Genomic DNA, 27,237 nt, shown 5'->3' on the forward strand with positions numbered 1-27,237 from the left:
CTTGTCCCCAGCCCCTCCCTCAACCTGTCAGCTGTCTGGCCTCCCCACAGCCCAGAAGCAACACAACTAAAGAATCAAGGGCTAAAACCTCTGAACCACAAGCCAAAATAAGCCTTTAAACCGATTTTTCTGATGGGTGTTTTCACAGGAACAGAAAGCTGACCAAAATGACCAGTGCAAAATGCCAAATCCTACAGCCAGGCAGCCACTAAAGGCCAATGATCTGCTCAGTGTCCATCAGATCAGAGAAAGGAACAGACAAGTGAACAGTAAGATTTGCCTCAGCACCATCAGTATTACTGGGCATCTCCCCTTTCATGACCACCCACGACCCCAAGGCCACCTGGCCCAGACAGCTGGAGCCACGGACACCTGGTCCTCCAAGGCACCCTCTTCTTATCCCAAGGTGCCTTTGGGTACCTGCTGTTCCTGGTCATTCCGAAAGTCTACCTCACCTCGGGAAGACAATATTTAGTCACAACCCCCAAAACAGTCTCAACAGGTGAGCACACTTCACGTGTATTATTTCTTTCCCCTTCGTTACCGTCTCTGACCAGAAGCCACTTGAAGGAACATCAATTCTGGCTTAAAATTTAAGGGTTAACTCTGGCGCACAGTGCATTGTGGCAAGGAAGGCATGAGGCAGCGGGTGGCACTGCATCCAGTTGTGAAGCAGGGCAAGGGCAGGAAAGAGCCAGGGTGATCAAACTTGAACACTTCCTCCCCAGTGACGCCTTTTTCCAGGATAGCTCCACCTCTCAAAGGATCCACAACGTTCCAAACCAGCGCCACCAGCTGAAGACCAAGTGTTCAAACACTTGAGACGAGGAAAGGCAGTTCACACCCAAATCACAATGAGGTTTCACGCACAGGCAGCATGGAAGAGTGACAGCTGTCTCCCCGTGGGATAAACCGGGACCTGGAAATGTGAACGGCCTGACCCTGTCTGGCATGGGTAGAGACCTTGGGCCGAACTCCTCAGGAATAGCTGGCTGCCCCTGTTCTTGCACAGCGGAAGCTGAGAGGCTAGGACCGGCTGTCCCCGCACTAAGCTGGCCTAGCTCCCTCTGCACACATTTCCGAGGAGGGACGGTACCGGGTCCTGAGTAGGCAGCTGCCAGCAGATGGCGCCGCTGTGGACCGCACTACAGAAAGAAGCGTCCTCAGGTTACCCACCCGGTCCATCTCACACTTAGCGTGTGCAATCGCCACGGCACGGCTCTGCATGAACGAGCCAGAAGGGACTGGCGATCTGAAGGCAGAGCGCTGGGTCCAAGGAAAAGCAGCAGAGGTGATGCCTCGCCTCTACGTGCATGCCCTGGCACATATGCACACAGAATCAATGTAGTGCTAGTACAGCGCCAACCCCTGGAGAGCACTCTCCCCCATCCCAAGGTAGCCCAACTGCAAGGAACAGCTAGCTGTGCCAGCCCCTTCCTGGAAACAGTGGCCACTGCCAGCCCCTCAGCCTATGACGGCTGTCCAGTTCAGACACGCACGAGCAGAGACTAGGGATGATGCCTAGAACAGCACAAACCTAAGAATCATCGCATGCCGCTTTCTGGAAGCAGGAGGCTCACCCTGATGCTCTCTGGGTGGGCACAAGGAAGACCCACTGGGCGGGGACCATCTGGTGGCTGCACTGATGACTTCAAGGCAGTGCAAAGCTTCCTGCGTTAATGTGACACTGATCACGGTAGAAGCATGGGATGCCTCAGGAGAACGTGAGGGTGGTTAGAATGAACCCGAGTGAAGGGAGGGGAGACACAGGCCAGAAGACGAGAACGAGCTAATACCGCATCCGGGCCGAACTCCCACAGAAACTGATCTAGGTCCTGTGGCAAAGTTTGGTGGGGAGCTGTGCAACACACCACACTGGGGCACCCTGCAGAGGTGGCAGCCATGGCAATGCTCCAGGGCACTGCTGCTCATACACCACCGGTGCGCTGGAGTGAACGCCACCACGACCCTAGGGCTATGCTGGTCTACCCATTAGGCAAATGTATCTGCACAATGTCATCTGCATCAGGGTCTCTCTCCTGGGTCAAGCCAGTGCAAGGGCCAAGTGGAAAGATGCCTGCACGTCAGGCAGAGTAGGGTTAGCCGTAAGAAGGCAAAAGAGGTGCATGGCTCCTGCGAACAGTGCTGCGAAAGGAAGCGGCAGCCTGTGCAGCCCTGGAGACAGGCCTGTGGCATCTTGGCTCCACAGACGTCTGGACCCAGCCTCGCCCGGTCATGCCAAGGTCTCAAGGAACAAACCTCAGCCAGCACAGAGGGCCTGGCGTACTGAACAAGCCAAGGCTGCAGCACCCAACTCTGCTGGTCACAGCGTCTCTCACAGACGCTGCTGCCCCTGCACCCTTCCAACTGCACTCATGCTGACCGTGCTTCCATCTCAGGGTGTTTGTCTAGAAAATGTCACCAGGTAAGCCCTGGCTTGTGATCCTCTGCCACACTTCAGTGTCTCAACCAACCTGGTACATGACCAGGGAGGTGTGCCCTGTTCTTGAATTTGATCCCCGACCCAGCCCATCCTGGGGATCAGTCACAACGCTGCCTCCAGTCTTGATCTCCTGCCATCCTCTACCCAATCCTTCAGCCTTGCCTACGCCGTCACCCCAAGTCTTCACTCTACCTCTGAGTCACACATCCCTGGCCCTTAATGCCATGCTCCAGAGACGGAGACTGGGTGGTGGCGTCTAGGACAGAATCTCGCAACCGTCAATGTACAGGTAGGTGTCTGGAGAGCCTGTTAAAATGAGTAATTACAGCCGGCCAGGACCACGGCGTCTGTGTTCCTCACAAGCCCAAGGCTCATGGGGCAGCAGGGTTACCAAGATTCTAAGTTCTGTGTGTTAGCCTCAAGGACTGAGGTTTGGATTAATGCCACTTTGTTTGGCCATACATGACTTTTCTTGATCCCTGGTCCCTCCTGGGGTAGTCTCCACTCTGGCACATAGGCAGCACCATGTGCAGAGCTGAAGAGAAACCCATCACCCAGTGCCACAGTGCCCACCCACCTAGCTGAACCATGTCACTCAAGTGTTGCTTTATGAAGCCCTTCCTGGTGGATGCATGAAGTCCCTCGCTCCTTTCTCAGGGACTTCTGGCCTCACACCTTGCTCCTGCTTCAGTCAGAATCTGGATGAGACCGCAGTCATGCAATAGTCTGACAGTGACCTACAACGCTGGCTGTTTGGTGAGAGGGACGTGAAAACACAGAACTTGGAATCTTGGCAGCACTGCGTGCCCCTTGGGCTTGTTAGGAATCCAGACGCCCTGGTCCTGTCTTTCTTACTCTTCTGCACGGCCTGGTCTACCCTGAGATACTTCCTTGAGACCCTGTCCTTCCCCCTGCAGCCATAGGATTCCAGAGCACAGAGGGGCAAGCCTTTTCTGTAAGAATGCTTCCTAGAAGCTGTACATTAACACGTCTCTCCATACAGGCCCTACCCCAAGACTCCTCCCAGCCGAAGCCCGATCTCCTGACATGCAGGTGTGGTCACCAGGGGTGCACCTGGAATCACCAGCCTGCCAGGACTACCCAGCAAGGAGCCCACAGGGCTCTTCACATTCACAGGCTTTCACTGGCCCTACGATCCGGCCATGGTTGCCAATTCCCTTAACAGTGCACAGAACCGAGCATTCTGCCAGTGCAGAGAGAGAGCTGCACCCTGCACCTCCGTGCCCTTCAGCACATTGCACTTCTGCAGGGCCCAAGTCTTCACTCTCAGGATGGCCGATGCGACAGCTCCAGGACTGTCTCCCCAGAGAGCAGACAGGCCGGGCCCTCTCCTCCATGCTGATGACTAAGACCGGAGGAGCAGCTATTTCTACACCTTTATTTCTCTGTGAAGAGTGGGGAAAAGGAATAAAATAAAAATGGCACAGTTGACACAAAACAAACATGGCTGGGGGACGGGTTGAAGGGAGGCATTAGGTGGATGGGGAAGGGTCCCCGTTACAGCAGCAGGAGCCAGTGACCTAGGGTGCTCCCATTTCTCCCCAGTGTGGGAGGAGCAGTTTCCCTTCCAGGGCCGCCGCTCCATCCCACCTTGTGCTGCCCCAGCCCCTTGGGAGGTGGACAGAAAGAAGTCTTCCCAGACGACAGAGAGGAGGAACCGTGCTGAGGGAGGGGCCTGGGGTCAGACCATGCACGGGGAGTGACAGTCACTGGCCCCCCACCACCTCCCCAAGGGAGGTCCTTGGTGGGGTCTGCAGGGTGGACTCCAGAGGCTGGTCATGGTCTTCTTCCAGCATCAGGCAAGAGACAGAACTGGGGAAACAAGGAACAGCAGCTTCAGGGCCACAGCTCTCTGCCCATACATGCAACTCTGCTCCTTTCCCAGGAGCCCCCGTTTTTTGCAGACCACCTCCCACCACCGGCTCCCAAGTCCTTACCAGTCAGAGCCTCCTGGGCAAAGTACTTGACGTCGACATCCTGGTCCTGGGTCAGCTTCTCCAGGATGGGCTTGACTTCACTCTGCAGGGTGCTGCGAGGAGAGGGAGAAAGTGAGCCAGGCTGTGCTGGGGCTCACATGCAGGCTGAAGGCTCCTGTGCAAGGAGGCAGAGAGACAGACGCCACACAAGGACGAAGGAGCCTGCAGCGTACAGGACACGGACACACACAAGCACTCAAATTAGAAATCCCCGAGGCCCAGGGTACGAATATCCCGAAGGCTGGAAGCCTAACAGTTACACAAGGGCAGCTATCTCCAGGGTGGGAACAGGCGGGAGGCACTGTGTGGGACGTGAACACAGAGGACATGAACGCAGAGGGCATACTCCAGTCTTGCCCTTGCAATCTTGGACCAGAGAAACACGGGCCTGACAAATGGATGAGGCAACATCGAACAGGGAACTTCTCAGCCACGAAGGCCAAGCTGCCACATCAGCTATCCTAAGAGGGAAGACCTGGGGCCAGAGCAGGCATCTACTCTCGTCTGTGGGTCACAGGGAACTTGCCTACACTTGAAGGCAGGAAGTTCTCAGAGACAAGTTAAAGGTGTGAGGCTGCGGAACGGAGAGAAATAAGATGTACAGGCAGCAAATACGCTCTTCCAGTGCACAGACAGCTCCCTCCATATGCCCAAGGCTCTCACTGCTCACATTCAGACACACACACTACTAGCGCAAGGGCTGGCCACGCAGACACACACACTGCTAGTGCACGGGCTGGCCATGCACATACACACACTGCTAGTGCAAGTAATATCCACATGACTTCTCGTTCTACAATAGAGAAAACAATTTGTGAAGAGGAAGAGACAGACTAGGGTCACAGAGCAAGGAGGTTTCAAACCCTGGGATCCATCTTCATCAGTCCATGACTCTAATGCCCAGAACAAGCCCCAGGCCTCACCTGTTGTCAAGGATGGGTCCTATCTTCTGTAGGGACTTGGCCACATTAAAGCGGACATTGGCAACTGGGTCTCCAGCCATACGCAGAACTGTGGGCAACATGTGCTTGGTGGTGATGTCCTGTCCACAGACCTCAGACAGCACCTGAGGACCAGTGATTAGCAGAGGGACAATTATGCAAGGCTCACTGCTAAATCCCCAAGTCTCCCTTCTTCTAAGCATACCACCGGCTCATCACATCCAGGAAGAGCTGAGCAACGCGGGAGGATGTGGGTCTAGAGGCACCACTGTAGGGACAGTTTATCCTCCTGCACCTCCCAACTCCCCTAACACCAAGTGTCCATTTGGGGGGCCCTAGCCTCTGTCCTTGGGATTCCTTCCTCCTCAGTGGTCGCAAGGTGATTCCCACCACTGCAGCACCTCCTTAATGCTACAGACTCTAAATTGTGGCATGGGAAGAAATACCCAGAACACTAAGCAACACTGGCTTGTACATCCCACCAGCTTGTGTAGAATGCATGCCAGGACGGCAGGGCAATAATAACCAAAATGCACAGAAAGCATCCTTCCGATTTTGGTATCAGGACTGTCCTATGCCCTCTGCACGTGTAACCCCGGGTTACTTTCCAGTCTGATGAGTTAGGTGTGGCGAATACGAGCAAGACTCCCTCACAGGCGAGACCTGAAGCACTGACTGGCTAGGTACAGAAGGTGGCCAGAGCAGAGCTGGCATGTAACTGCAGTGTAACCCGAGCCACATGCCTGGCCAGTACATCGCGCTGCGTGCCCTGTTCATCAAGAAGCAGAGGGTGCTGCTCACCGACCTCAAGGCTCCCAGCCCTCTCAGAGCACAAGCCTCGGTCCCAAGGCCTGGCCCTGACCCTGGAGCCTGAAGCTGTGGACTGTGGTCCCCCAGGGACCCGCCCCAGCACCCGTCATTTCTTCATTTCCAAGCAGATATCTGGGTAGAGGCCCTTTTCGGCCTTCCTTTCCTGGGGCACTCCAGGTCCCCAGGGGTGGGCTGGCGTGCAGCTGGGGTGCTCACATTGATGCAGAAAAGCGTAGTCATGCGGTGCAGGTAATTCGGGTCTCCAGACATGGCCAAGACCTTGGGGATGATAGTGGCATGGGCCCATTCCTTCCCAAACTTCTCCACCAGCTTCTTCAGGTTGCTGGTGGCTGCTTCCCGGATGGCGTAGACTGCAGCAGCAGAGGGAAGGGGAGGTGACCCAGGGTGACAGGAGGGACACTCAAAGGAGGGGACTAGCAGTCACACTCGCTACTGTTTACTGTGGTCCCTGGGGCCACAGGAGCCATTGAGCTCAGCCAAGGAGAAGAATGGGGCACGCTGCACTTCCTCTCACAGCGTCCCCTGACCAGTCCAGGATTTGCAAAAGCCATGTACTTAGCACACACTACTTTGAACTGCCTGGTGGAGAACACAGCGCCCTTGGTTACAACGAGCCTTTTCCTACTGGCCCAAGACTGGGATGAGAAGCCTCATGTTTTGGGTGAGGGGACAGCTGTACGAGGCCAAGTGACCAAAGGCTCCACAGACAGACGTGGGGCAGTCAAGCCCTGCTCTCTATGTGGTGGGCCTCAACTCCACCATCAGGCAGCCCTTAGGAGACCCGCTACCCCCACCCCCCACTCCACAGTTCTCTGGGGTCCTTAAAAACTTGAGTGGGTCTAGGTGAGCACCCACAGCAGTCCATCTGTCAGTCCTTGGGCTGCTAATCCTTCAGCTATCCTGTTGGAGAGACTCACCATGATCCACCAGCCAGGCCATGCATAAAGAGTTGAGTTTCTCATCAAAGAACTCCACACCCTGCATCAGAAAAAGACTAGTCAGGGTCCAGGGAAGGATGGGCAGACAGGTGCCAGTGATCCCATGGAGAGTGGACAGTTTCCAGTCCAGCAGCTGCTTCTTTCATCCTCCATCTATCTAAATTCTCCCTACCTGCTAAAGACCAGCTTCCTGGGTTCAGTCCTCCAGTTCCCTACACAGCTGTCACTGCCTATACTGAGCCTCGGAAGTCCCCAGGCACACTACTGCATCCCTAATGATGAGCCGTGACAGGACCTGGCAGTCTACAACCCCAGGGGCAGCATGGCTGTCACACTTACCAGCTGTCCAGCCAGCAGGGGCATGTACTCAATGATGGCCAGGCGCACTCGCCACTTGGCATCCTCAGCCAGCTCCACAATGGCAGGGAGCAGGGACTGTGAGAGCTGCCGGATGCCAATCACCTCATTCACACAGTCTAGGTTGGAAATGATGTTCAACCGCACCTCGGGGCACTGGGGAAAGGACAGGAGGGTCAAGAGAATGCACTGCACACAGCACCCCAAGACAGGGTCAAAAGAGCCCAGAAGAATCTGAACATTACCATCACGTCCTGGGTGCCCACTGCCCAAACCAGCTCCTGGTCCTGGAGCCATGTTACAGGCACACCCAAATCAAGTAACACGGACTATGAAGTAAGCAGCTCGCTAAATCCTACAACATCACAGGGCATGTTAAGCTGTTTTCAAAGAATGTGCAGGAATCACAATGAAAAATAGAACATTGTGGGACGTGACTTTGCTTCTGGCTCTGCTGCCTGCCAGGCCTCAGACAAGGGCTCCTTTCTGCTGTCAGCCTGCAGCATGAAGGCAGAGGAGGCTCTGCAGCCTGGCAGGGGAGCCACTGACTGACACACTGTGATGGGCTAAAGGTACCTGGTGCCTGGGACACAGGGACAAGCGTGGGGGACGCAGTCTGTACCCTTCATGTTATTTCTATGCCCTGCTGCCTAAACCCCACCCGAGGAACACATCTCTGTATTTGTTTCCAGTAGCCAAGAGTTTGGGGCCCACAGTAGGTATTCAGTTCATGTCTGAAAGAATAAAGAAATATATCCTGGCTGGGTGTGGTAGTACACGCCTGTAGTCCCAGCACTTGGGAGGCAGAGGTAGGTAGGTCTCTGTGAGTTCAAGGCCAGCCTGGAACACGGTGAGTTCCAGGCCAGCTGGGGCTACAGGGAGACCCTGTCCAAACAAACAAACAAATGAAATATATTCTGAATGGTTGACTCTAGTAGTATGTGTTCTGATTTACAGCACGTACTCATACACACCCAGTCTTCTCCCACAGAGCCAACAAGCAAATCTACAGGAAAACACACATGAACACTTAGTCCTGGTGCCTTTGGGGCACAGGCCCCACTGAGAAGGGAAGATCGACTCCTCTGTAAAAGCCAGACACAGGATGAGCTCCTGTTTTCTGCAGTGCCGGAAACAGCCTGGGACTTGCACCTCAGCACAACTTGACTCAACTTCCCTTTCTCTAAAGACCTGTGGAGCAAGAACTGGCCATGAGGCCATCTTTGTCCCAGTCTTGGGAAAAGTGCAACTGTGCACATGTTTGTGTACAATCAGACACTGGGACACATCATGAAAGTGCTGTTACAGAACGCCAATGAGGGGCTGGATGGTTCAGTGGTTAAGAGCACTGGCTGCTCTTGCAGAGGGCCCGGGTTCAGTTCCCAGCACCCACATGGCAGCTAACAAGGGTCTCTAACTCCAGTTCCAGGGATTCCACGCCCTCTTATGACCTCTGCAGGCATTGCACGACACGGGTGCACTTACATACACGCAGGCAATACACTCATACACATAAAATAAAAATAATAATAATATTAAAGAACACCAAGGAACAGCATCACCTGTCCAGGCTGGCTCTTCCTGGACCCCAGAAGCCCTTCTGGGCTCCCCACAACCTCTGGCCACTGCACTGATTTTTCCTGACACAGTGGCTACAGGGTTCTCTCCTGACACAGATCTCTCCCAGGTCAACCACTTGCCCAAAGATTCAAATCCAATTTTCTTTCACCAACTGTCACCCTAAGGCCCTGTTTTGATCTCTGTAGTCAAGGCTACCCGAAGAGCCAGCTGTGGTCATATGAGTGGCCATGGGTCATTTAGAAGTCACAATGGTCTCATCAACGGGAAGACCAGACCTACCACCAGCTGGTGCCAGATTCTTCACCAGAGACTGGAAGAGAATGAAAGATGAGCTATGGCCTAAGACAAAGAGACCCAAGTCAGCAGGAACGGAGGGACCTCAGGAACAGCAGGACCACAAAAGGGATGCAATCTTGACTTAAGTCACTGCATTTTAGGATCTCTAGTGTGCCATCCTCACCTGAACCCTAACCATAACCCATCTGCTCCAGTACCTAGAGTGTCTTAGTGGACCTATGAGGTTACCATCTACACCTATGAGGTTACCATCTAACCTATGAGGTTACCATCTACACCTATGAGGTTACCATTTAACCTATGAGGTTACCGTCTACACCTATGAGGTTACCGTCTACACCTATGAGGTTACCGTCTAACCTATGAGGTTACCGTCTAACCTATGAGGTTACCATCTAACCTATGAGGTTACCATCTAACCTATGAGGTTACCATCTACACCTATGAGGTTACTGTCTATACCTATGAGGGTACCATCTACACCTATGAGGTTACCGTCTACACCTATGAGGTTACCATCTACACCTATGACATTACCATCTAACTTATGAGGTTGCCATCTACACCTCCCTATAGCCAGACAACCATGGTCTCTTGAGGTCCTCAACTGCGTGACCAAGAATGAGTGCACGTGGACATTCACGTTCGTGACCACCTCAGCAGGAGTGTCTGCTGAGACTCTGACACTGCTGGCCCACCAGGTGAGAGCAGCAGCAGTGCAGACAGAGCTGCAGACTCCTGGCTTCTCTCACCTCGTCCTTTAGCTGAGCCAAGAAGAGGGGCAGGAGGTGCTCGATGGTGTTGTCCTTGCCCAAGATGGGAGAGAGGCCCATGATGACCGAGGCCAGTGCTGACTTGACGTGCTGGTTGGCATCTGACACCAGCTCCTAGGGAGGGGAAGGAAGGAGCAGACAGGCTCAAGAAAGCCCCCAGAGAGGCAAGTGGCCATACCAACACCAGCCCTAAAGTTGAGACCAAGGCTGGGCTTGCTACTCCCACACAAGAGGGCACGAGGGGCACACTCCCTTCTTTACACATCCTCTCTCAGAGTTCTGTGACCCTGCTCCCAGCAGCCACTGTTGGTTCCAAACACTGTGGAGGAGGGAACTCAGTAGCCTCTGAGGGTCAGTACCAACCCTCGGATTTCCCATGGCCAGAATCCCTGATGGTTAAACAGGCCTAGTGTGTCCCTAAGGGGCTGAAACCTAGCTTGGTTCTGATTGTACCCAAAGCCAATCTTCACCCCCTCTGTGACAGCTCAAATCCTACAACCAAGCACCCCATTACCTTGATGCAGGGCAAGATCTGTGTCATGATCACATTCTCCCGGCAGTCAGCTGAGAGATTTTCACAGAATTCTGTGGAAGGGACAGGAAGGTGCTGGTTAGACTGGCTGTCCTGGTCTGACCTCTGCCCCCTTGGACACCCACCCACCTTAGCTGTGTTCTGGTTGCCAGCACCAACCTTTGACCTTGTGGGAGGCTGCGGCCCTCACCTCGGCCTCACAGTCCTTCATCAGGTTCTGGAAAGCAGGTACCAGGTCTGTCTTGGTGATCTCGGGCCCCACAGCCTTCTGAAGCTGCATGCAAAGGGAAAAGGAACAAGAGGCAGCGAGAGTGAGAGTCACTTTGTAATTACAATGAAACAAGGCTGAAAAGAAGACACATAAACCCCGCCAGTGTCAAGGATCCAAGGATCCAAGCTGGCTGTGGAAGAGCAGTGGGGGCAGGTGGTTCACACGGAGAACCAAACAGACAAGAGATGGCCTGGGTGTGTGTGGGGGGGGAGCTCTGGCTACCTCTGCAAATGCCGTCTTTTATTTACCAACAGTCACTCACTTGCTTCTGCTATGAGCTGAGCAGAGTTTCAAGAGCCTGAGGTCCCTGTCCTCCAATGCCTGGGTCAGCCCATTTCCTGTGCTCAGACAGAAGGACCAGGGCCCCTGGCACCCCACCCCTCAAGCCTGTACTGTGGTGCTAAGCCCTTCAGCGTGCATACTTCTGCATAGCAATATCTCCAACATCTTCACTGGGCTCAGAGAAACGGTATTTGGGGCTGGGTGTTCCAGCAAATCCCAGTGGGGTAAGCATCATCACCAGGGGGAGCCTCTCTGATCCAACTCTCCTGCCCCCCTCTCACTGAGCCCCACATGTAGCTGTGCATGCTTACTCTCTCTTCCATCCTCTGCACACGCTGTTGTTTTGCTGAGATATGGTTCCTGTCCTAGCTCCCACATACTCATCCTCCACAACCAGCTGGAGCTCCTCCTCCTCCTCCTCCTCCTCCTCCTCCTCCCTCTCCCCCTCCCCCTCCCCCTCCTCTCAGTGCCACCAGGGCCCCTGCACCTATGCACTCAGCTCCAGGGACACGCCACACTACTTTCTCTTCATGCTGACCTGAGCCCCCTCCATGAAAGCCAGGACATCATTGCACCCCAGGACCTCCACCAAAGGGAGTGGGAGTGCAACCACAGCCCGGTGGTAGTTTACCGAACACGTGGAAAGCCCTGGGTTCAATCCCAGTACTGAAGGATGAGCGAGACATGCTTGTGCTACAGGCTGAGGAAATCTGGACCCCAGCTAAAGAGTACCGCCCTGTCTGTCAGGTATCAGGGTCTTGTCCCTGTCCTAGCCCATGGCACTGCTCTGATCACCAACCCTTGAGAGTGTTTTATCTTAGGAAAGGCTCATAAAGATAGGGAACACTCTTCCACAGAGCCTAGACTTGGCATGTCCAGTCGCCATATCAAACACCCAGGGCTGGTGCAGGCAGTGAGATGCAACAGAGAGACCCACACAGAGACCATATGACTCAGCAGAGGGCTGCGCTGGCCTTAGCATGCCAACCCTCATGTGTGGTGCCCTCCTTCCCCTCATAAGGCCTCAGTGACCCCACCCATGAGACCACATGTCAACCTACCTCTGTGAACTTGTCAGCCACCATGTAGCGGACACGCCATGACTTGTCTTCGGCAGCCTGGCGCAGGGTGGGCATTACCAAGGCCTCCAGGTCCTCCTGGGGCAGAAGCTGGGCGATATTCACACACGCCTCCACCGCCAGCAGCCGCACCGAGTCCTGGAGAAGGGATGGGGAAGCAGGTGGCCACTGAGCTCTAGGGTTCCCTTTCCTGGGCAGGCAAGGGCAGGGCAGAGCTGGGGATTGGCGCACCTGCTCGTCAGAGGCCAGGTTGGAGAACATGGGGATGACCTCACTCTTGACATTGTCCAGCTCCAGCACCTTGGCAAACTCCCCCAGCTTGGAGGCTGCGGCCCGCCGCACCATGGGGGTGTCGTCTGAGCACAGGTTCCGGAAGTACCTGGGATGGAGGATGGGGCTCAGCAGAAATCCTAGGGACCCCTGGGCAGCAGGCAGCATGGCAGAGAACACTGCTGACTGCAGATACTCTGCTGCCAGCACTGACCACGTGATCTTGCACAATTTGTGGCCCCTCTGTCCTCCAGTCTATAAAATGGGATGGGTGTCAACCCCCCAGGGTTGACAGGACAATGTGACGGAACAATACATGGAGATGTTTGAACAGCAGGATCCACACACAGTGGATGTACTGAAGACTGATTAAGGCCACGGAGAGTGTGCAACTAGAGCACTGCTGAAAGGACTTCCTTTTCAGGAGCAACTGCCTCAGGGACATGGAGACTGACGGACAGACACCCATGTGCATGCAGAGCTATCAACCAGTACTGTGGAGTCATAGCTCGGGATCTGGGCTTGACATTCAAGTGTAATATAGCAGATGGCCGCAAGGCAAATCTACTGAGAGTCCTAGACCCAGGGCAGCGAGACAACAAGATGACAAGTTTGCTGAATGTTTTATGTTCTCCACTCTGTTCTGCACATGCCATGTGTAACCAACCATTCTTTTAAATCCCCACAGGAACCAATGGCCCAAATCAATTTCCACTGAGGCAGACTGGGCAAATTACCCTGCGGGGTCCAGAGACCACCATCATGGACAGGCCTCTGAGAAGTGATGAGAGGGAGCCAGGGAGCTCAGGGACCTTGGGCCCTGGGTAGACCTGGGGGCTGAGGCTTCAAGAAGGTAACAAGCAGCTGGGGGAGGCAGGCTGCCAAGTAGCAGGTGAGGACTCACTGTCGAAGTTCTGCCTTCACAGCACTGGACACTCGGGGGTAGCAGACAGAGAAGAGGCCACAGGCCGAGGTGCGGGAGGTGAACCAGTCTCCACCCGCCAGCCGCTTCACCAACGGCACAAAGTGAGCCTCCAGGTCGGAAGGCGAGTGCTCGTGTGAGATGGCCCGTAAGGACTCCACTGCCTTGTCTCGAACCACTGTCTCCTCCACTGTGGCCAGTGACTCCAGCGGTGGCTGTGGTGAGAGGACAGGGTCAGCAGACAGTGTTCTCCCACAGTCTCCCCTCTGGGAAACACCCTCATGGCTCTTCTTGGGCTCATCTGAGACTCCTGACCACCCCACCCTACCATTTACCCAACAAGCCTCCCAAGAGGATCCTTGAAAACGTCACTGGGGTCCATGAACCACTTTTCAGACGGAGCCCATGTGAGCTTTGCTCTAATGTGCAATTGTCACTGCTGATGTTGGCTGAAATATGCACGTGCTGTGCGTCAGGCAAGGCTGCTGTACTGCTCAGAGGCAGGGCACTTCCTGTACCCAGAGGACTCCAGGAGGCAGGATTCACACTGGTCTCATTATAAAGGCAAGTACATTATAAAGGCCATGTAACATGCTGAGCTGGGAAGAGCTAAACACCCAGATTCAAAGCACCTCTTGGCTCTGCTCCCCATGTGGCAGGTCCTGCTGGTTGGTATCCGACCCTGTGCTTCTAGCTGTCACCGATCAGGTTAGAAATGCACAGGAAGCAGCACAGTGGGGCCTGGTGGAGTCACACAGCCTTGGCACCCCAGTTCTGCAACTTACTAGCCATGTGATCTGGAGGGGATGCTTGGCCTCCTGACATTCTAGGTGGATCAGCTGCCAAAGGACTTTCTGACTGAGAGGGTCAGATGTGACACCTTACTCCAGTCACAAGGGTAGCACCTACCTGATAGTCCTTACTTTGTTCCACGTGCTGTGTGACAAGGGACACAGAGAGGTTAACTCTCTGAAAAGTCATGTAGGTGGTAAAGCCTAGCCATCTCAAATCCATAGTCCTGCATGTGGGTGCCAGCTGGCCCTGCTGTGCGTCAGGAAGGAGGAGGGAAAGCCAGTTCTGGACCCAACGCTACTACTGCCTTGGGTTAAAATGGTACCTAAAGGCCCTGCATTCTGAGGTGGGCTCCAGCCCCCCTAAGTCCTGCCCTCCCTGGCTCCCACGGGCAGAAGCACAGTTCAGACTCACGGTAGAGAGGAGGGAAGGGGACTTCCCTGCGTTCAGACTCACCAGCAGGCAGTGTACATACTCAGGGCCTCCCACCAGAGTGGTGAAGGTTCCCAGCTGTTCCGCCAAGGCCAAGAGTACCTCATCTTCATCATAGATGGTGTCTGTGGGACCGAGACCAGCTCTATTAAATACCTAACAAGACCTGACCCCCGGCCTCAGCAACGCAAGCTCTGAACAAACACCACTTTGCTTCCTCACTGTCTGGGCCCAGCATCTCTGTCTGCTGCTCTGTCATGCCACCTGGGGCACAGGGACCACTACTTTCTCTGCCTGTGCTAGACGTGGGATGGGGGATGAGCAGTACCACCGAGCCCCCGTTCTGGCTCCCTCAATGAGGAGAAAGTGAGACCACGAACATGCAGCATGGGGTGTGCCAAAGGGAGCTTCTGCTCACAATGGCTCCGTCAGGACCCTCCCTCCTCAGTCAGGACTTTCTTCTCTACCTCACCAGACTTGGTTCAGCATTGCTTCTTGCAGAACTCCCAAGAACTCCTAGACTAAGTCAGGCGCTTTCCCTGGACTCATCCCCTTCCTTCACAACCACCTTTACCAGCACCCTGGTCAGAGGCTATGACCGACCACACCAAGGATGACTCCTGTGAGCCCCAGCTCCTGCCAAGAACAGGAAGTCTGTACTCCCCAAACTCCCAGGCCTCCCAGGCTCCTGCCTTTCCTCCCAGGGCTGTGGGAACTGCTGACCTCCAGCAGAGTAGGCAGAGTCACTGACTGTTCACCAGCATTTAAATGCCCTTGACCTTGGACTTGCCATGAGGAAGCCAAGCATAGTAGTCCAAGGAGAAGCCTGGCCCAAGTCTACTGACACCCTGATTTGATGTCCGGACTTCAGAACTGCAGAAACACTGCTGCTTGAGTAGCACCTTGGTGGCAGTGTGTCCCTCTCAGAAAACTCATTCTGAACGTTCTGCATATGTGCACTCAGAGGCCTTCAGGTTGTGTTACCTGAAATAGCATCGCCTGCCTTGAAAGGCCCAATTCTTCCTACCTGGATTATTAGTGTTAAGGTATCACACATAATTCTAAAATAATCATACAGGAGATATTTACCTACAAAACTCAGTAAATCCTCCTGGTCGCTCTAGCCTGCACTGTGATCATTCTGATGTTGCGGAGGAAGCAGGCACAGCCAAGTCCTACCTGTAGTCTGGCTGCAGGCTCTGTGTTCTCAGCCACAGCCTCTCCACTAGTCCTCCAGCTACTCCTCTTCCTCACCCACCCTCTCAGCACAAACTCTACACATCCATAAGGCGTTCCTACACCTCACACCTCGTCCTAGCAGCTATCCACAATGGCGCCTTGCTCCATCCCGAGGACTAACCCTCAGTGGCTCCATATGTTACTTAAAGCCTGCAGAATCCACCCTATTACCAGCTACCTACCACGTCTCTCCTGGTGGCCCTGCCTCCACTCATGACTTTGATTGGTCACCCTCACCAGTGGCCTTCAGGCACTTCCTCTAACCCACAGCACCTACCAGACGATTCCTGCAGAACAGGCTGCACAGAGTATTCCACCCTCTCCACGGCTCCCAGAACAAACATCTGAGCCCCAGAGGCGGCCAACTCCCAGGCTGTAGCAAAATGGCACAGCTGCTTGTTTCTAACCCAGGTTCCTTTTCCCTGTAACGTTTAACCATGTAACTATTCTTCGTACCGACCCACTGCCCCACAACCTGTCCCTGCATCCAAAGCTTTGGGGCCGTCTGTTCATGCCACACACGGACACCTGCTCAGGCAGTCTTCAGAGTCACACATGAGCATGTGGTCATTAGCTGTGCCACTGTGGGCTAGTCACTGAACCCAGATAGGCCTCAGTTCCCCACAGGTCGGATAGAGGTGGGGCAAGCATCTGGGCCTGCCACCTCTCCAATACAATCACTCTAAACCTCCAGCTGCCATGTGACCAGCAGTGAGTGTTGGGGATGAAGTGAGAAGAGCGAGGACAGAAATCCGGTGAAGATGACCACACTGCTACCTCATACACAGTGCACCTGGGAGGAGCTAAGGACCAAGCCCAAGCAGCATCCACAGGCCTGGCCATTACCAACCCCTACGCGAGCCTTATTTAATCTTCAGGAACAGGAATATACCTATTTTACCCATCAAGCCTCTGAGGCAGGTGGATGTGATGTATCCTGCCCAACGCCACAGTCCTGGAATGCAGGCAAGTTTGGATTTGTCACCAGGCAGTTGGGACATCAAGTCTTCACAGTGAACCAACACTGCCAACTTTGGAGCCAGAATATAAAATTCCCTCAGTCACCTCCAAATGGACAACCTCAGGCAAACAAATCCCTCCCTTTCTAAGCCTAGTCTCCTCATCTACGGAACAGCGGCAGGGGCATTCCCTGCCTTAGGTGCTGCGGCCAGACTGGGAGGACAACAGTGCTGATGGACATGTAAGAACACGGGCACCACCGGAACCACCTTGTGAGTGAACTTGGTCTCACAGAGCAGCCCAGCCATGGCTTGGCACAGGGCAAGCATGTAGGAAGTGCTCCCAGTTATCACTGATTTCTCATGTTCACAACAACAACCCACTTACAGATGCAAAGGACTAGAAACCTGTCTAACCAAAGTGAACAGCTAATCGTTGAGGCTGAGATTCAAACTGGGCTCTAACTGCCCCAGACGCCTTCCACCAGTGCCCATCATTCCAGACCATTCTCTGAGGAAGGCCTGCACTTGGCCTCCTGTGGAGCCCTGCCCCCATTCCACAGGGCACAAGTAGATCTACAATTTATTAAATTACAGTGAGGCTTCTGGCTCACCTACCAAGAACCACCCAATCGTCCTCACTGTATCTGGACCCCACAGATCCTTACCTGTCAGGAAGGGCAGGAGCTCGCTGCGGGTCCTTTCAACCCCAAGGGCCAAGGCGATGGTGGAGAGCTTCTTGATGCTATTGAGACGAAGCTAAGGAGAGAACAAGCAAAGGAGAGTATTTGGAATCTCAAACTCAGAATAGCTCCACAGCCTGGAACCCATCAGATCCATCCCTGGAAGGCTTGCTACTGTGCATGAAGAGGACCAAGCAATTCTGGTCACGAATAAAACTCAGGAACAGCAATGGTAGCAAGGGAAGGCAGAATCTCCCCTGGGTCTTTCAGAGCCCAACACCTGTCCAAGTGTACTTTGAAGTTCACTAACAGACTGCACCCCATATCCCCAATTCCTCCTCTCTGCTCTATGCCCCACTTCTGCAGGAGCCACAGACTGACATGCTACACACACCTGACAGCAGCTACATCAACGGCATGTTTATACTAGGCCAGGTCCTAAGCTAGGTATGCCCACCCACGATCTCATGGGACTCTGACAACAATCCCGTGAGGGAGCGTGTCTCAATCCCATTCTACAGAGGCAAACTGGCTCAGGAAGCAAGTGGGGACTGGGCTGGGAATGTGGGCCAACCGACAGTGTCTACCAAGTAGGCACAAAGCCCTAAATTCAATCCCAGCACTGCAGAGATGCAAAGTGGTGGCACAGCCCTCTAATCGCAGCACTTGGGAGGTAGAGGCAAGTGGAAAAGGGAGCATCAAAAGTTCAAGGCCATCCCGAGTACAAAGCAAGTTCCAGACAGTGGCAGCTATGGGACCTGTCTCTAAAACAGTAAACAATCTGAAGTCTATTTTGTCAGATATTAGAGTTGTAACCTGCTTGTTTCTTGGTCCCATTTGCTTGTTACTTTCTTCCATCCTTTCACCCTAAGGTAGTGCCTGTCCTTGAAGGTGAGCTTCCCATGATAATAAAAAGATAGGTTTTGTTTCTTAATCTATTCCACTAGCCTGTGTCTTTGGACTGGGGAGTTGAGGCCATTGCTATTTAAGGGTATTATTGAAAGGAGTGTATTAGTTGCTGTCACTTTAATGTTTGTGTTCTTGGTGCACAAACATAAGGAAACAGACTTTCAGGTCTCTGGGAACTTGCAACAATGGCTTCAGCATGAACAAGACCCATGCTGACTCAATCAGACAAAAACCTGCACAGAACTGGGGAAAGGGGCAGCAGGCCCCAAGCTTAGCTGAGGAACTATTGGCAACTGATTACTGCTGGATGAGGGAGAGATGATCTTCTTTAAGGGAGTGACGACTCTAGATAGTCTGACTAGACTTCAGGGGATGAACTTGCACCAAAAGTCTGACCAGATAGGCCTTAACATATGACAGAATTCATGAAATCCAGTGGTAGTAAGGGGTGGTTTTGGGGGGGGTTACTGGAGGAGGAGGTCTAAATATGATTAAGATTTGTTGTATGAAATGCACAAAAACACAGTAAAAATATTCATTAAAAAATAATGAGGCTGGAGAGATGGCTCAGTGGTGAAGAGCACACTGACTGCTCTTGCAGAGGACCCAGGTTCAAGTCCCAGCATCCCCATAGCAGATAACTGTCCCTCAATTCCAATTCCAGGGACTCCAACCCCCTCTTCTGATCTCTGGGTTCAATTCTTAGCACCCGTGTGTTGGCTAACAACCATCCCTAACTCCAGTTCAGGGGATCCAACTCCCTCTTCTGATCTCTGCGGACACTGCACAACACAGGAGCATATACCTACATGCAGGCAGTACATGCAGACACATAAACATAACAGATAATTTAGTCAGTGTGGCTAACAGTGACAAGAAAAGGACCAACGTTAACATCACCCTAAGAAGGAAGCTAGGCGTATGGGCACACAACTGCAACCCCAGCACTCTGAGGCCGAGGCAGGAGCATCCAGAGTTGGAGGTGAGCTGCGCTACACAGTAAGACCATGTCAAAAATAACACCTTACTAATGCTCCCATGAGCAACCTTAATTAAACCCATTGGGTCATTCTGAGAGAGGGAGATGGAGGGGGAGGGAGAGCGAGAGAGCGAGCGAGCGAGCGAGAGAGAGAGAGAGAGAGAGAGAGAGAGAGAGTGTTAGAGTTGGGAAGAAGGAAATTAGCCAGCAGGAGTGGGGGGACAAGATTGTAACAGAGATGAAATGATCAAAATACATTATACACAAGTAGGAAAGTGTTACAATGAAATCATTGTTATGTAATTAATATGTTAATAAAGAAAACAACAAGAAAGCTAGAACAGCATTAACTGTGAATAACAACATTAGCCTAGCGGGACTGAACAACGACCTGTATTATCATCAATAAATCTGAACATACTTGTTCACGTATGTTTTTCCTCAGTTTCTGGCTTGTGACTCTGTCAGGGTGGGCCATAGGCACTAGGATCTCTCCTGTCCAAGGCGAGTCACAGACTCTACGCAACCGTCCCTGCCTTTTTACCTCGCAGATAGTAAACTGCAATAGCCCATGTCAAAATGCATCCTGTCCCACACTCTGGAGGAACACTGCAGGAGCCAACAGGCAGGTTTCCTCAACCAGCCAATCAGCACTAACTAGACCATTCCCTCTCTGTCTGACCACACTTGGACACAACTGTAGGGCACCGGCACCACATCTGCCGTGGGATTGGACACTGCTTGCATGTAGACAGCATCAGAACTGATTTGGATGACAGAGCACGGGCTAAGCCCAGAGCACTGGGGCTGTGCTGCAGAACTGACTGGCCACTAGTGGAAATCATTGCACTGTTTAGGATCACAGGACTCTCTGGACTGTCGTGTGAGAGCAGAGGAAAACCACTAGTACTGGCGAATGTGAAAACAGCATCCTTGCTGTGTTTCAGTAAAGCACCGAAGATGAGATCGTCCTCAATTAAGAGTTGGTCCTAGACCCAATGAGTGTCCTTGTAAGCAACAGAAATGAAGACACTCACAGAAGGCATGCTCATGGGTGTGTGTGTGTGGGGGGGGGTATTAGGGTGGCACATCCACAAGCCAAAGAACACCAAGAATTACCAACAGCCCTGCAAAGGTAGGAGAGCTGTATAGAACCTCCAGGCAATCCTGGCCTGTGGAGACCTTGACCCATGACAGGCTTCTGATCTCCAGAATCAGACATAGGGTAACTTGATGTTCTTCTTAGAGCACTTTTAAGATCTACTGTTAGAATGACAGGCAGTTCCTGACTTTGGACTTCTGGCCTCCAGAACTGTAGGGCACACATCTGTGTGTGGCGAGCTACAGCAGCCCTAGAGAATGAATGTTTGGCTAACACATACCTGGTCTGTCTGGCTTGATGTATTTACATGATAAGTTCTCACTTGATTGTCTCCACCCCTTGGGAGGGGCAGAAAACTTGTGACCAAGTCGCTCTACAAAAATCCCAGGCTCAGAAAAGGGGAGAGCTGCCTAGACCAGTGCTAGGAGTGCAGTGCTCAGAGTGCTGGGGTCCAAATCAGCTGTTCTGACTGCAGGCTGACTAGGACACTCTCCCCAAGTGTGTCTTCATCTCCACAAGGTGTTTTTTTTTTTTTTTTTTTTTTTTTTTTTTTTTTTTTCTTTTCTTTTCTACCTAGCTCCACAGCTGTCCCAACAATGTCATGAGGTAACACTACTGAGTGGAAGGTAATGCCTGAGTGAGCAGTGATGATGACCACACAGGGGATCCTCTTCCTGGAAGGATCCAGAACAGGAAAGAGGCTGAGGGAGAGAGGTGGGGGATGGGCTCCATCCACCTGTTCTGTGCTTTAATATTTGTGCTGATTCTTTGAGAATTTCACACAACACATTTTGATCATATTCAGACCCCCTCATCTCCTCTGAGATCCATCCCCGCCCCCACTTCATGTTCCCTTTAAAAAAAATGCCTGTGGAGTACAATTGTACCTGTTCTTTGTTCAGGCCCCAGTCAACTGGGAAGAGGTCTGCAAATGCTTGAGATCCTGCACAAGTACAGGTCTCGGGTCAGGGCCTTTAAAGGTCTCTTGTCTCAGAGACAACACTGAGAATTCTGATAAAGAGCTGGCATAAGACTGTAACCCCAGTGCCTGGGAGACTGAGGCAGGAGGATCCTATGTTTCAAGTCAGTCTGTGCTTTACCATGTTTCAAAAGCAAAGCCCCCCCTCCACTAGCCAAAAAAAGAAAAGAATGTGTATATCAAACTTTGCATTTGACATCACCATGCCTTTTGGACTAATGGAAAGAAGCTCAAAATCTCATTTTGGCAGTAAAAATACCTCAGAATGAAGCATTCTAAGATAAAAATTTTATTTTCAGCCAAAAGATTAACCGTGCAGAGATATATCTATGAAAGGGGTAGAAACCAAACATGGCAAACACTAGCAACCACTGGATCCAGGTATTCAGACTACAGGTGCTCAGTGCACTGTCCCGTGCCCAGCAAACTTGTTCCACAAATGACCAGTAAGCATTCTCCCTGTGGACCACATCTCTGGATGCCACAACTTAACTCACAACACCACAGCAACCAGGGAAACAAGGCATTATGTAAACAAACATGGTGCACCAACAAAACTTTATTTACAAGAACAGGTAGTGCTGAATACGACCCGTAGGCTGTGCAGATTCTGCTGGCCCAAGTACTAATTTCCTAATGAAAAGTCCTGCCTGAGCTTTTTCAAATGAAATACTACAAGGATTTTTTTTCAAGTCAGGCAGATGTTTTGTGCTTCTCTCTCAGTGGGGTTAGGGAAATGCATGCATGGTCAGGAGTAGCACTGGCCGCTGAGGCGTAGCAGCCCTGAGAACAACGGGATGGTGTCTGGGAACAATCACAACCACATTCTGCCAGGAACAATAGCATTTCATATCTACTGACTGCTTCCTGTGTGTTCCACATAGATAATCAACACTGGGCACTGAATTCTGAGGCCTCTTCTAGAATCACCATTTCATAGTAGAGGGTACTGACGCAAAGGAGCAGGTACCAAGAAGGATGCCTAAGAGTGAGGCTCCTGAAAATCAAGCCTCCACTAAAGGTGGGACGCTGTCCTTGGATGCTCTAGTTTACCTACATTCACTGCTGAGCTATTCTGAATTATCTGCAAGATTTCAGGTCATCTTCACCCAGTAAGGCCCATGAAGGGCTTCTGATCTCCAGAATCACAGAATAACTTGATGTTCTTTTTAGAGCATTTTAAAGATCTACTGTTATTTTTAATTGTGTGTGAGTGTGTGTAAGTGCATGAGTGAGGGGCTGGGATGACAGGCAGTTAGTTCTGAGTAGCCCAACATGGTTTCCGGGAACTGCACTGACTGCTGAGCCATCTCCCCAGCCCAGCTTTATGTTCTAAATGTACAGCAATCTGTTCCATCAACCAGAGGAAACGCCCACAATGACCAAAGATAACCAGGTTCCTTATTGCCTTTGGTGACGGTCTCATCAGACTGCTTCCTTCAACCTCAGCACTCAGGCCTTGGAAGTTGGACCTTTTGGCTGTGTGGGTTGGTTGCTCTAAGCAGGGCCCGCCGGTGCAAGAGCATTCTTGACCCCATCCACTAGAGGCAGCAGCAATCTCCCAGTTATGTCAGCCCAAAATGTCCCCCCATAGGGCAAAACCACCCAAGTTCAGAGCTCCAGCCACTACACGCATACTCGGGCTTTCTGGACGGCTCATCCCCACTCTCCTCCCCTCCCAATCTCAACCTTGGTGTCCTTGAAGGAGCCTCTCTTGGCTGGCCCAATTTCCCAACCCACCATCTACTAGCTCTGCTTTCTGCCCAGAATCTCACAGCTCCTCCCCAGATCTCAAACACAGCCCTGTTTAAAAGTCAACTTCTCCAGGAGGCCTCCTCCCCATAATCACTCTGAAATCGTATTCCACACCCCTCACCGGACATTTTCCACATTCAACACCGTATTTGTCTGTACAAGGTAAATCCACAAGGGCAGGTTTTGTCTGCCTTGCCCCCTGCTGCACAGCACACTAGCAGTGCTCAGGAGAGGCCCACAGACATCTGCTGATTCACCACCAACCTGGTCTGTTTCCATCACCATTCTTCCATGTGCCAACACTGTATGTTTAGTTCTGTCTACCTGTTTCACATCCAGTTCCCATACAGCAACTGATTCCCTCTTTTGTGTTGTTGAGGTAGTCTATCACTAGCCCAGGCCAGACTAGCCTTGAACTTGCATGTATCCCGAGGGCTGGGATTACAGGCCGCCACCACACCTGACTCTGGTATCTCCTAAATCCAACAACATTCCCGATACATTTCCTGTCTTTACTGAATACATCCACACAGGCACCTTAAAACTAGATTATTCTCATTAACAGGAGAGGCCTGCCTGCGTCAATCAGCAAGTCAGAGACCCAGACGCACAAGACCAGACTGTGTGACACGGGAACTGAGCCTTCCGCCGTGGCACATGTTCTCAGTGCACCATGGAGAAACTGAGGCCTCAGAGAGGATGCCAACTAACAAAGGGAGGCCCCCCTCTTCCACAGCCACTACCCCAAACCACAGCTAACATTTAGGGCCCAAACCAGCAGCCAGTTCTATTTCATGACTGCATTTCCTCAACAACCCAGGGAAGCCAGGACTATTATTAGGTGGAAAACGGCAGCCAGGGGCAATGGAAGAACAAGCACTCAAGGTCGGGTGGGGATGCGGCCCTGCGGGGTCGTCTTCTGGGACCCACAGGGGTCACTCTGCCCAAGCACCCCGTTTTGCAATTGCCCCCAAACGGCGTGGACAGGTGGGTGTGTAGGGGTGACTGATGGATCCTCGGTTCGGTTAATTCTCAGAGCATGTGTTCGCCCCCTCCTCCAGGAGACACCCCACAAAACTTCAGTCCCCATGTGGCCGGACTGCAGAAAACTCTAGAAGCCGAGCAAACTCCACCCGGTCTCCAGCACCCAGCCGGGCCTCCGGGGAGGGGACACCCCGCTCCCAGTCCATCCCCAGGCCCCGTCCATCCGTCCGTCAGTCCCCGGGCCCCGTCCGTCCATCCGTCCATCCTCGGGTCCCCTGCATCCATCCCCGCGCCCCGTCCGTCCGTCCCCGCGCCATCTCATCCCCCGGAGACCACTCTCTGTCCGCCGCCAGTCACCGAGCGGTGCCGGCCGACCCCCAGCAGGCCATGGGCCGAGCTGGCCCAGACCCCGGGCAGCCGCGCGCACTCGGCAGGCCCGGGACCCTCACGGCTTGTCCTCCACGGACGGCCGGCAGCCAATCACGGACGCCGTGTTATAGGGCGCGGCACCCGGAGGGATGAGAGCTGCGCGCGGATTGGCCGGCGCGGCCTTCCGCCACTCCAGGGAACGCAGAGCCGCCGCTCCTTCCCTGACTGCCCGGGTTCCCGGCCCCGCTCGCCCCGCAGACGCCAACGGAAGGCTCCCCGCACCTGGACGTCCTCGTTGCGGAGCTCATCGATGAGCACCGCAATGGGGTAGAGCGAGTCGTCGCCGTCGGCCGCTGCCATCTTGGCTAGGTGGCGTTCCTGTCAGACTGCGGCCACCGCCGGAGGAATCCGGGACTCGTGCGGGGCGGTGCCGGGGAAGGACGCAGGGCGGGCGTGGGGGCGCCCAAGCCGCGCTACAGGGGCTAGCCCGCCGCCATTGGCCGCGCCGGGCCCTTCTGTTTGGTCCGAACACACCAAGTCCCGCCTACTTCCCATTCACTATTGGTCGGACGAACGAGATTGGCTTGTCTCTCGCGGAGCGGAACCGGAAGTGATCGTATCTTAGCGACCACTACCATGTCCGCCTACGTCGCCGCTAGCAACCGCGGAGACGGGCAGCGCGTTTAGCCAATGAAAGCTGAGCGTAGGATTGGGGGCGCGGAGAAAGCTTGGCGCTGGGCTGGGTTGGGAGGGATGCGTGACGTCACGGAGAGTCTAGCTTGGGCTGGGAAGCTGCGGCGGTGACCGACCTGGTCCAGCTAGCGTCTAGGTAACTAGTGAGAAATTAGCCGTACAGGAAGTTACGGAGGGTGGTCCCTTCCCCGGTCATCATCAGCTTTGGCGCCCGCCTCCCTTGTTCCGCCAATACTGATGATACAGTGTAACCATTTCCCCCATAATTGAAAATAACCACGGAGAAAGGTGCAGGCCCGTTGAGGAAAGGCTGTACTCTTGGCAAAGCATGCCTGTTTTTACAGTTTTCATTTTATTTTTTCATTAACTATTTCGTCAAAGGCGTGGGTTCTGAGTGGTTCTCTGGATAGCAGGAAGTGGCTTTCTAAAGAACAAAGACATACCTTCCCGCCCCACCCCCAGGAGTTCATCCAAACGGGCCTGTCAATCACTGTAATGGGAAGCCAAGCCTTTGGAGGCCTTGCTGTCCCAGGAAACTTGACATTGAGCAGGGTCTGGTGGCCCCAGGACTTTTCCCAGCACTGGGGGAGGCAGAGCAGGCAGGTCTTTGTGAGGTCGGAGGTCAGCCTGGTCTACATACTGAGTTCAAGGCCAACTGGGGCTACAGAGAGACCTGTCTCAAAAAAGACCAAAAAAAAAAAAAAAAGTATAAAGTGTATCTCAATATGGAGGTTGGCACAATGGTCCAATTGTCCACCGTCTACAAGGGATGTTTTCTTCTTTAACCCTCTCTCCGGACGCTCTCCACTTTGATTTCTTCTGTTATCAGCTCTTCTACATTCACTTCATGGGTCTCTTCTGAAATCAACAGAAAACAAGAGCCTCAGACCCCAGTGGAGGCTCAGAAGAGACTTAGTAACAGTCCCTTCTCCGTGGAATGTCATTACTATTAGGTCTTCGTAGCAATCTCTGCCTTTCCTGCCTTATCTCATTTCACACATAAGAGACTCCAGTCTCATGCAGAACTACCTTAGGGAGGGCATTTCTTCATGAAGCCCTGGGATCTTTAAGGACCACAAGATGGGGGTGGGTTGTGTTGCCACGAAGTTGTCATTGGTTCTGGACTTGTCAGGGGCTAATGTGCATTTTTATAAGTCTTGAATTCATATGAACATTTTAAATCAATTTATGTGAATTATGAAAGTCCAAATAGAAGCTAATATTTTCACTTAGCCACATTGTGATTTTTTATTTATATGATATACCCTTTTATCTCTGATGTTGAAAACCCCCTAATTTTTAGTGACATTGACAGTTATATATCTGAATTTGGGAATATGTGTGTTTGTGCATATATATAATTATATGTTTCATGATTATATTTTAGGATAGCTTTACATTTTGAAACATTGAATTTTTAAGTATATAAAATATATAATAGGAATACACATTATATAATTACATGTTCTGTATATTAGGACAAAAATATATAAAGAGCATTATGTTTAATAGTTTCAAAATGACCAGCAGAATTACTAGTCAGTCTACTAATTCTGGCTTAACACGTCTCTATGTTTTTGGGTTTTTGTTTTGTGTTTTTGACATTGAGAATATTTCCACTTGAGGACTAGGCTGTAACTCAGTGGTAGAATGCTTACCTAGGATACACAAAGCCCTGAGTTCAATCCTCAGCACAAGAGAGAGGAAGAAAGGAAGACATCTCCCACTTGATATGTAGGCAAACTGCTGTATTTTAAATATTTTTTTATTTGTGTGTGTGTGTGTGTGTGTGTGTGTGTGTGTGTGCGTGTGTGTGTGTGGAGGTTGTATCTCTACAAAGCCCTGTAC

At 52.4% G+C, this 27,237-nt stretch overlaps 1 protein-coding gene across 1 annotated transcript; it reads right to left on the reverse strand.

The window, feature by feature from the left end:
• Window positions 1-3,826: 3,826 nt before the first annotated feature.
• On the reverse strand, window positions 3,827-25,197 carry Ppp2r1a (protein phosphatase 2 scaffold subunit Aalpha). Its single transcript, XM_008847432.3, has 15 exons — window positions 24,979-25,197; window positions 17,605-17,695; window positions 14,763-14,863; window positions 13,497-13,729; window positions 12,554-12,701; window positions 12,305-12,460; window positions 10,850-10,964; window positions 10,673-10,743; window positions 10,138-10,272; window positions 7,490-7,663; window positions 7,130-7,190; window positions 6,408-6,562; window positions 5,364-5,506; window positions 4,402-4,493; window positions 3,827-4,276 (listed from the first exon to the last, which is right to left on the reverse strand). The coding sequence occupies exons 1-15, from the start codon at window positions 25,054-25,056 to the stop codon at window positions 4,260-4,262; spliced, it is 1,770 nt and encodes a 589-aa protein (XP_008845654.1). The 5' UTR covers window positions 25,057-25,197; the 3' UTR covers window positions 3,827-4,259.
• Window positions 25,198-27,237: the final 2,040 nt, after the last annotated feature.

The sequence above is a fragment of the Nannospalax galili genome, unplaced genomic scaffold, assembly GCF_000622305.1.
Source record: "Nannospalax galili isolate Female #2095 unplaced genomic scaffold, S.galili_v1.0 scaffold4, whole genome shotgun sequence".
Classification (NCBI taxonomy): Eukaryota; Metazoa; Chordata; class Mammalia; order Rodentia; family Spalacidae; genus Nannospalax; species Nannospalax galili.

Bases quoted from the DNA above. Each gene is read 5' to 3' on its own strand.
- Ppp2r1a (XM_008847432.3), bottom strand. From the start codon at position 25,056: ATGGCAGCGGCCGACGGCGACGACTCGCTCTACCCCATTGCGGTGCTC. The intron at 14,864-17,604 runs GTAAGGATCTGT...TCGGTCCCACAG, and splicing joins GCTCCTGCCCTTCCTGACAG to ACACCATCTATGATGAAGAT. The intron at 7,664-10,137 runs GTGAGAGAAGCC...TCCTTTCCCCAG, and splicing joins TGGCTCAGCTAAAGGACGAG to TGCCCCGAGGTGCGGTTGAA.